The sequence below is a fragment of the Thalassophryne amazonica genome, chromosome 17, assembly GCF_902500255.1.
Source record: "Thalassophryne amazonica chromosome 17, fThaAma1.1, whole genome shotgun sequence".
Taxonomy (NCBI): domain Eukaryota; kingdom Metazoa; phylum Chordata; class Actinopteri; order Batrachoidiformes; family Batrachoididae; genus Thalassophryne; species Thalassophryne amazonica.
Window position 1 is genome coordinate 16,694,656 of NC_047119.1, and position 11,014 is coordinate 16,705,669.

An 11,014-nucleotide genomic window follows, 5' to 3' on the forward strand; every position below is an offset into this window, starting at 1 on the left:
TGTGCGAAGTTGCTGGATATTGGCAGGAACTGGTACACGCTGTCCTATACGCCGGTCCAGAGCATCCCAAACATGCTCAATGGGTGACATGTCCGGTGAGTATGCCGGCCATGCAAGAACTGGGACATTTTCAGCTTCCAAGAATTGTGTACAGATCCTTGCAACATGGGGCCGTGCATTATCCTGCTGCAACATGAGGTGATGTTCTTGGATGTATGGCACAACAATGGGCCTCAGGATCTCGTCACGGTATCTCTGTGCATTCAAAATGCCATCAATAAAATGCACCTGTGTTCTTCATCCATAACAGACGCCTGCCCATACCATAACCCCACCGCCACCATGGGCCACTCGATCCACAACATTGACATCCGAAAACCACTCACCCACACGACGCCACACACGCTGTCTGCCATCTACCCTGAACAGTGTGAACCGGGATTCATCCGTGAAGAGAACACCTCTCCAACGTGCCAAATGCCAGCGAATGTGAGCATTTGCCCACTCAAGTCGGTTACGACGACGAACTGGAGTCAGGTCGAGACCCCAATGAGGACGACGAGCATGCAGATGAGCTTCCCTGAGATGGTTTCTGACAGTTTGTGGGTGATTCTTAGACTACGGGCACTATTATGTCCTTTCATCATATTGTATGAAAAACAGGAAAAAAGGGGAAATTTCACACTTTTATAGTTATCTTTACAATGAAAGTGTGTTAAGAAATTTGTTCTAGTAGTCTATGATGACTTTTTCACCTTTTTTCAGCATCATTATATGCAAATATTGCTGTTTTTTTTAATTGCCCTTGGCCCACACCCAGACTTTTGATCTTCAATGATAAAAAATGAATGGTAAAGAAACATTTTTTCTAATGTTTTAAAATATCTCTGAATAAAATATCAGTAAAATAATCAAAACATAATTGGGATATTCAGTCATACAACTGTTGTGATTTTTTTTTTTAAACAAAATGTAGTTGTCCCACACTATTGCCATAATTTCCACCACAACACTGTAATGTCCCTTTAAACAGTTTGTATGAAAGATTGTTTGGGTAGTTTCTATGGAGATAAACAGTGACATCAGAGCACATGTATATAGCGCCAAATCACAACAAACAGTTGCCCCAAGGCGCTTTATATTGTAAGGCAATGGTGTGGTGGAAATTACATTTGCAAGGCCAATAGTGCCCGTAGTTAAAGAATCACCCTTGTGCAGAAATTCTTTGGTTATGCAAACCGATTGTTTCAGCAGCTGTCCAAGTGGCTGGTCTCAAACGATCTTGGAGGTGAACATGCTGGATGTGGAAGTCCTGGGCTGGTGTGGTTACACGTGGTCTGCGGTTGTGAGGCTGGTTGGATGTACCACCAGATTCTCTGAAACGCCTTTGGAGACGGCTTATGGTAGAGAAATGAACATTCAATACACGAGCAACAGCTCTGGTTGACATTCCTGCTGTCAGCATGCCAATTGCACGCTCTCTCAAATCTTGCGACATCTGTGGCATTGTGCTGTGTGATAAAACTGCACCTTTCAGAGTGGCCTTTTATTGTGGGCAGTCTAAGGCACACCTGTGCACTAATCATGGTGTCTAATCAGCATCTTGATATGGCACACCTGTGAGGTGGGATGGATTATCTCAGTGCTCACTATCACAGATTTAGACTGGTTTGTGAACAATATTTGAGGGAAATGGTGATATTGTGTATGTGGAAAAAGTTTTAGATCTTTGAGTTCATCTCATACAAAATGGGAGCAAAACCAAAAGTGTTGCATTTATATTTTTGTTGAGTGTGTGTATATATATATATATATATATATATATATATATATCAAATCAAAATCACATCAATTTTATTTATATAGCGCCAAATCACAACAAACAGTTGCCCCAAGGCGCTTTATATTGTAAGGCAAGGCCATACAATTACGGAAAATCCCCAACGGTCAAAACGACCCCCTGTGAGCAAGCACTTGGCAACACTGGGAAGGAAAAACTCCCTTTTAACAGGAAGAAACCTCCAGCAGAACCAGGCTCAGGGAGGGGCAGTCTTCTGCTGGGACTGGTTGGGGCTGAGGGAAAGAACCAGGAAAAAGACATGCTGTGGAGGGGAGCAGAGATCAGTCACTAATGATTAAATGCAGAGTGGTGCATACAGAGCAAAAAGAGAAAGAAACACTCAGTGCATCATGGGAACCCCCAGCAGTCTAAGTCTATAGCAGCATAACTAAGGGATGGTTCAGGGTCACCTGATCCAGCCCTAACTATAAGCTTTAGCAAAAAGGAAAGTTTTAAGCCTAATCTTAAAAGTAGAGAGGGTGTCTGTCTCCCTGATCTGAATTGGGAGCTGGTTCCACAGGAGAGGAGCCTGAAAGCTGAAGGTTCTGCCTCCCATTCTACTCTTACAAACCCTAGGAACTACAAGTAAGCCTGCAATCTGAGAGCGAAGCGCTCTATTGGGGTGATATGGTACTATGAGGTCCCTAAGATAAGATGGGACCTGATTATTCAAAACCTTATAAGTAAGAAGAAGAATTTTAAATTCTATTCTAGAATTAACAGGAAGCCAATGAAGAGAGGCCAATATGGGTGAGATATGCTCTCTCCTTCCAGTCCCTGTCAGTACTCTAGCTGCAGCATTTTGAATTAACTGAAGGCTTTTCAGGGAACTTTTAGGACAACCTGATAATAATGAATTACAATAGTCCAGCCTAGAGGAAATAAATGCATGAATTAGTTTTTCAGCATCACTCTGAGACAAGACCTTTCTAATTTTAGAGATATTGCACAAATGCAAAAAAGCAGTCCTACATATTTGCTTAATATGCACATTGAATGACATATCCTGATCAAAAATGACTCGAAGATTTCTCACAGTATTACTAGAGGTCAGGGTAATGCCATCCAGAGTAAGGATCTGGTTAGACACCATGTTTCTAAAATTTGTGGGGCCAAGTACAATAACTTCAGTTTTATCTGAGTTTAAAAGCAGGAAATTAGAGGTCATCCATGTCTTTATGTCTGTAAGACAATCCTGCAGTTTAGCTAATTGGCGGGTGTCCTCTGGCTTCATGGATAGATAAAGCTGGGTATCATCTGCGTAACAATGAAAATTTAAGCAATGCTGTCTAATAATACTGCCTAAGGGAAACACGTATAAAGTGAATAAAATTGGTCCTAGCACAGAACCTTGTGGAACTCCATAATTAACCTTAGTCTGTGAAGAAGATTCCCCATTTACATGAACAAATTGTAATCTATTAGATAAATATGATTCAAACCACCGCAGCGCAGTGCCTTTAATACCTATGGCATGCTCTAATCTCTGTAATAAAATTTTATGGTCAGCAGTATCAAAAGCAGCACTGAGGTCTAACAGAACAAGCACAGAAATGAGTCCACTGTCTGAGGCCATAATAAGATCATTTGTAACCTTCACTAATGCTGTTTCTGTACTATGATGAATTCTAAAACCTGACTGAAACTCTTCAGATAGACCATTCCTCTGCAGATGATCAGTTAGCTGTTTTACAACTACCCTTTCAAGAATTTTTGAGAGAAAAGGAAGGTTGGAGATTGGCCTATAATTAGCTAAGATAGCTGGGTCAAGTGATGGTGTTTTAAGTAATGGTTTAATTACTGCCACCTTAAAAGCCTGTGGTATATAGCCAACTAATAAAGATAGATTGATCATATTTAAGATTGAAGCATTAATGGTAGGGCTTCCTTGAGCAGCCTGGTAGGAATGGGGTCTAATACACATGTTGATGGTTTGGAGGAAGTAACTAATGAAAATAACTCAGACAGAACAATCGGAGAGAAAGAGTCTAACCAAGTATCGGCATCACTGAAAGCAGCCAAAGATAACGATACGTCTTTGGGATGGTTATGAGTAATTTTTTCTCTAATAGTTAAAATTTTATTAGCAAAGAAAGTCATGAAGTCATTACTAGTTAAAGGAATACTCAGCTCAATAGAGCTCTGACTCTTTGTCAGCCTGGCTACAGTGTTGAAAAGAAACCTGGGGTTGTTCTTATTTTCTTCAATTAGTGATGAGTAGTAAGATGTCCTAGCTTTACGGAGGGCTTTTTTATAGAGCAACAGACTCTTTTTCCAGGCTAAGTGAAGATCTTCTAAATTAGTGAGACGCCATTTCCTCTCCAACTTACGGGTTATCTGCTTTAAGCTGCGAGTTTGTGAGTTATACCATGGAGTCAGGCACTTCTGATTTAAGGCTCTCTTTTTCAGAGGAGCTACAGCGTCCAAAGTTGTCTTCAATGAGGATGTAAAACTATTGACGAGATACTCTATCTCACTTACAGAGTTTAGGTAGCTACTCTGCCCTATGTTGGTATATGGCATTAGAAAACATAAAGAAGGAATCATATCCTTAAACCTAGTTACGGCGCTTTCTGAAAGACTTCTAGTGTAATGAAACTTATTCCCCACTGCTGAGTAGTCCATCAGAGTAAATGTTATTAAGAAATGATCAGACAGAAGGGAGTTTTCAGGCAATACTGTTGAGTCTTCAATTTCCATACCATAAGTCAGAACAAGATCTAAGGTATGATTAAAGTGGTGGGTGGACTCATTTACATTTTGAGCAAAGCCAATTGAGTCTAATAACTCTCAACAAAAAACACTCAACAAAAATATAAATGCAACACTTTTGATTTTGCTCCCATTTTGTATGAGATGAACTCAAAGATCTAAAACTTTTTCCACATACACAATATCACCATTTCCCTCAAATATTGTTCACAAACCAGTCTAAATCTGTGATAGTGAGCACTTCTCCTTTGCTGAGATAATCCATCCCACCTTACAAGTGTGCCATATCAAGATGCTGATTAGACACCATGATTAGTGCACAGGTGTGCCTTAGACTGCCCACAATAAAAGGCCACGCTGAAAGGTGCAGTTTTATCACACAGCACAATGCCACAGATGTCGCAAGATTTGAGGGAGCATGCAATTGGCATGCTGACAGCAGGAATGTCAACCAGAGCTGTTGCTCGTGTATTGAATGTTCATTTCTCTACCATAAGCCGTCTCCAAAGGCGTTTCAGAGAATTTGTCAGTACATCCAACCAGCCTCACAACCGCAGACCACGTGTAACCACACCAGCCCAGGACCTCCACATCCAGCGTGTTCACCTCCAAGATCGTCTTGAGACCAGCCACTTGGACAGCTGCTGAAACAATCGGTTTGCATAACCAAAGAATTTCTGCACAAACCATCTCAGGGAAGCTCATCTGCATGCTCGTCGTCCTCATCGGGGTCTCGACCTGACTCCAGTTCGTCGTCGTGACCGACTTGAGTGGGCAAATGCTCAAGTTCGCTGGCGTTTGGCATGCTGGAGAGGTGTTCTCTTCACGGATGAATCCCGGTTCACACTGTCCAGGGCAGATGGCAGACAGCGTGTGTCGCGTCGTGTGGGTGAGCGGTTTTCTGATGTCAATGTTGTGGATCGAGTGGCCCATGATGGCGGTGGGGTTATGGTATGGGCAGGCGTCTGTTATGGACGAAGAACACAGGTGCATTTTATTGATGGCATTTTGAATGCACAGAGATACCGTGACGAGATCCTGAGGCCCACTGTTGTGCCATACATCCAAGAACATCACCTCATGTTGCAGCAGGTTAATGCACTGCCCCATGTTGCAAGGATCTGTACACAATTCTTGGAAGCTGAAAATGTCCCAGTTCTTGCATGGCCGGCATACTCACCGGACATGTCACCCATTGAGCATGTTTGGGATGCTCTGGACCGGCGTATACGACAGCGTGTACCAGTTCCTGCCAATATCCAGCAAGTTCACACAGCCATTGAAGAGGAGTGGACCAACATTCCACAGGCCACAATTGACAACCTGATCAACTCTATGCGAAGGAGATGTGTTGCACTGCATGAGGCAAATGGTGGTCACACCAGATACTGACTGGTATCCCCCCCCCCCCCCCCCCAATAAAACAAAACTGCACCTTTCAGAGTGGCCTTTTATTGTGGACAGTCTAAGGCACACCTGTGCACTAATCATGGTGTCTAATCAGCATCTTGATATGGCACACTTGTAAGGTGGGATGGATTATCTCAGCAAAGGAGAAGTGCTCACTATCACAGATTTCGACTGGTTTGTGAACAATATTTGAGGGAAATGGTGATATTGTGTATGTTGAAAAAGTTATAGATCTTTGAGTTCATCTCATACAAAATGGGAGCAAAACCAAAAGTGTTGCGTTTATATTTTTGTTGAGTGTAGATTAAATGCAGTGTTGAGGCTGTCATTCTCAGCATCTGTGTGGATGTTAAAATCGCCCACTATAATTATCTTATCTGAGCTAAGCACTAAGTCAGACAAAAGGTCTGAAAATTCAGAGAAACTCACAGTAACGACCAGGTGGACGATAGATAATAACAAATAAAACTGGTTTTTGGGACTTCCAATTTGGATGGACAAGACTAAGAGTCAAGCTTTCAAATGAATGAAAGCTCTGTCTGGGTTTTTGATTAATTAATAAGCTGGAATGGAAGATTGCTGCTAATCCTCCGCCTCGGCCCGTGCTACGAGCATTCTGGCAGTTAGTGTGACTCGGGGGTGTTGACTCATTTAAACTAACATATTCATCCTGCTGTAACCAGGTTTCTGTAAGGCAGAATAAATCAATATGTTGATCAATTATTATATCATTTACTAACAGGGACTTAGAAGAGAGAGATCTAATGTTTAATAGGCCACATTTAACTGTTTTAGTCTGTGGTGCAGTTGAAGGTGCTATATTATTTTTTCTTTTTGAATTTTTATGCTTAAATAGATTTTTACTGGTTATTGGTGGTCTGGGAGCAGGCACGTCTCTACAGGGATGGGGTAATGAGGGGATGGCAGGGGGAGAGAAGCTGCAGAGAGGTGTGTAAGACTACAACTCTGCTTCCTGGTCCCAACCTTGGATAGTCACGGTTTGGAGGATTTAAGAAAATTGGCCAGATTTCTAGAAATGAGAGCTGCTCCATCCAAAGTGGGATGGATGCCGTCTCTCCTAACAAGACCAGGTTTTCCCCAGAAGCTTTGCCAATTATCTATGAAGCCCACCTCATTTTTTGGACACCACTCAGACAGCCAGCAATTCAGGGAGAACATGCAGCTAAACCTGTCACTCCCGGTCCGATTGGGGAGGGGCCCAGAGAAAACTACAGAGTCCGACATTGTTTTTGCAAAGTTACACACCGATTCAATATTAATTTTAGTGACCTCCGATTGGCGTAACCGGGTGTCATTACTGCCGACGTGAATTACAATCTTACCAAATTTACACTTAGCCTTAGCCAGCAGTTTCAAATTTCCTTCAGTGTCGCCTGCTCTGGCCCCCGGAAGACAATTGACTATGGTTGCTGGTGTAGCTAACTTCACATTTCTCAAAACAGAGTCGCCAATAACCAGAGTTTGATCCTCGGTGGGTGTGTCGCCGAGTATGAAATGTGAACGGTTTGGCGGTGTACAGGGCTTCTGTTTAGGGCTACGCTTCCTCCTCACAGTCACCCAGTCGGACTGCTTTCCCGGCTGTTCGGGATCTGCCGGAGGGGAACTAACGGCGGCTAAGCTACCTTGGTCCGCACCGACTACAGGGGCCTGGCTAGCTGTAGGATTTTCCAAGGTGCAGAGCCGAGTCTCCAATTCGCCCAGCCTGGCCTCCAAAGCTACGAATAAGCTACACTTATTACAAGTACCATTACTGCTAAAGGAGGCCGAGGAATAACTAAACATTTCACACCCAAAGCAGAAAAGTGCGGGAGAGACAGGAGAAGCCGCCATGCTAAACCGGCTAAGAGCTAGTAGCTGCGCTAAGCTAGCGGATTCCTAAAAACACACGAAGTGAATAATGTGTAAATAATTTAGAGGTGATTCAGCAGAGGGAGTGCTTTAGTTAAGGCACGTGAAGATTACACTGTGAAACAAATCGTTATCTAGTTATCTAGTTATCTAGATCAATCTAACTGCGCAAATTAAACAGCTAACAGATACAGCAAAACACCGCTGTGCTCCGGAACAGGAAGTGATACAATACCGCAGTGAGAACCAACCACGAGTAGAGGCATATATATATATATATATGTATATATATATATATATATATATATATATATATATATATATATATATATATATATCCATAATGTGCTTTTCTAGGAATTGGTGTTTTACAATATGTTAGGCAACAATTTAAACTACAATAGCACACAAACTTTTGAGAACAGTACGAGGTCTGTTAGAAAAGTATCGGACCTTTTTTATTTTTTGCAAAAACCTGATGGATTTGAATCACGTTCACGAAACCATTCGGATGATTCAGACGGCTTTCGGTGACTTTTCAGTTGTGTGACTATCCGAGAAATTGTGGACTTGGTGGGCATGTCACAACATGTCCTGTGAGACTTCGAAAATGGAGGCGCTTTTTCTCCGCCGTCAGCAGCAGCATGAATTTCACCACCAATCTTTTCATGGCCAAATCTTCAGTCACAGTGGAATGTACCGAAAAAGTGCTGATGTCCACCTCTTCCGCAATTTCTCGGACAGTCACACGACGGTCCCGCATCACCACAGCGTTCACTTTGGAAATGATCTGGTCATTTCAGCATGTTGATGGCCGCCCGGAGCGTGGCTCGCTCTCCACCGTTGTGCGGACATCTTTAAACCGGTTGTACCGCTCCTTAATCTGTGTGATGCCCATAGCATCGTCACCGAAAGCCGTCTGAATCTTCCGAATGGTTTCCACCTGGCTGTCGCCCAGTTTCTGGCAAAATTTGATGCGGCGCTGCTCCAGTCGTTCCGTCTTTTTCCTTGAAATGAAAATCCACCGAGCACACTGCACACGTCCCACACAAAGGCTGCTTACCAGGAAATGACGCAATCAACAAGCGTGAAAAAGTTCATGCATGCGCACGAAGGTTCAAGGTCGGCTCATGCAAGCACACGTGATTCAAATCCATCAGGTTTTTGCAAAAAATAAAACGGTCCGATCCTTTTCTAACAGATCTCGTAGATTAAAAAAAATTAAGCTCCAAACAATATTTACATGCTATACATAGGTATTTGTTTTAGATTTATATGAGATTGTTCTCATTTGTTCCTTTCTGGTTTACAGGCTTCAGGGCGTCGCTCTCGCACCACTTCTGAGTCTTCCACTCATTCTGGGGGAAGAGAGCGGAGCAACTCTGCTATGAAACAGACGTCTCCACCACCACCTTCAATTCCCGAACAGCCCATTAAAGAAGAGGCTAAGAAGGATTCTCCTAAAAAGGTTTGCATGTGCACACACATACACACTTGCAGACAGAGAGCGAGTTCACATACATGATGGCTGAAAACTTTCAAACTCAGTTTTGCCCAACTGCACATTTTCCATTCTGACAAACGATGTGTTGTATTAAAAATGCCAGTTTAATTTCCTTATACTTTTTAAAATTTATAGTTACAAGACAGATCTATTTCAGGTTTTATTAACTGTGAAGTTTTCATTGGGATCACCAGGTTGCATAAACCAACATGACTGCATTCTTTAAACAGAATGGAAGATTCCAGATAGTGATGGAATTACTTGTAAAAGCTTAAGAATTGAATTGTCATAATTAGTGGTTATTGGTGAACCTTTTGCTCTATTTTTGGGGTCTACCTGTAAAATCAGTCCCTTATTGAAAGCAAAGGATTTATTTATGAAAGAGCGAGGCAAAAGCTTCCGGAGCACAATTTTGGATCTCCATAAATGAGTCCTTAGGTACTCTCAAAGATTGGCTGTACCCTGAGGAACTGTATCTGTTGTACAACAAATATAAGAAGATTGAGAACATGCAGAGAGGAAGCCTAAATTGACATTGAGAAATTAATGTTCTGTACTAAAGGTCCAGCAGAGGTTCAGGATTACAACTGGGAAAGTGATGCAGTTAGTTATCGCACAGAAATCTTGCACCTTGAAAAAAGGACTCCATCACCACAAGGAGGCTGTCAGAGAAGGAGCAGCATTACTCCAAAGTTGACTTAAAAATGCCCCAGCCTTTGTCTTTATGACCAGTTGTAAACTTTTGTCTTGCTTTAATTTTTTTAATGTAGATTTTAGAGTAATAGCTTCATTCCTGGGTGATATAGCCTTGTAGGTCATGGTGATGATCTACTTTTAAAGGTGAAGGATGTCTCATTTCTATCTAAGACCTAGGGAGTGCCCAAGTCTCAACATGACTGTGGCAGATAGAGGGCTACATTTGAGAGGTGGAGGTGGGCCGATTGTCCGCCTGGGTGGTTGCCATATAGGCAGTTCCGTAGTGCGGGGGAAGCTGTGACAAGTGGTAAAAGTACACGTCTACTGTAGACCTGGTCAGCAGTTGGGGGAAAATTGGTTTTGGACATTTTTAGCTGAGGTGTATGTAAACATAGGTTTGCAACTGTCTGTGTCTTCTGTCTGCTCTTCTGTAATGTTCACTGCAGTTCAGTGCAGTATCCTTTATGTAACACACAGAGTGGTGGTCGCTGGCTGGCTTTTCCATGGTTCGGTAGGAAGGGGAAGAACGAGGCTCACTTGCCCGATGACACAAAAAAATCTGTAGGTTATTTTTGTGTTATTTTCACAGGTTTTATGTAGCATCAGGCATATTATTTAGTTCACGTTTGCAGTTAATCAGAATTGTAAGGGTGATGTTCTTTATTGGCAGATTGTATGGGATGAGAAGAAGCAGAGATGGGTTGACCTGAATGAGCCTGAAGAGGAGGTATGTGTAAGAACTAAGAAATAAGTACGTGTAAGAGCTAATGAGAAATAATCACAAAATAATAATTATAATAATCACATAACTAGTAAGAAATAATCACATTTCAGTACTGCCGTTTTTGTAATTACTGCAAATTAAACATCTTTGGGTTGTGGACTCTGGACAGAGGTATTAAGTAATGGGGGGGCAGGATATTGGTTTCATCCCCAGAAATCCCTTTGTACCTAATGAATTAATTCAGAGTTTATTTCCAGTG

General features: G+C 42.2%; 1 protein-coding gene across 1 annotated transcript in view; it reads left to right on the top strand.

Annotated features, from left to right (window-relative positions):
* sec16a (SEC16 homolog A, endoplasmic reticulum export factor) overlaps positions 1–11,014 on the top strand; it is a 45,641-nt gene that overhangs the window by 22,320 nt on the left and 12,307 nt on the right. The window contains 3 exon segments of the mRNA XM_034191462.1: positions 9,144–9,299; positions 10,509–10,592; positions 10,702–10,758. Coding sequence (XP_034047353.1) covers positions 9,144–9,299; positions 10,509–10,592; positions 10,702–10,758 — 297 coding nt within the window.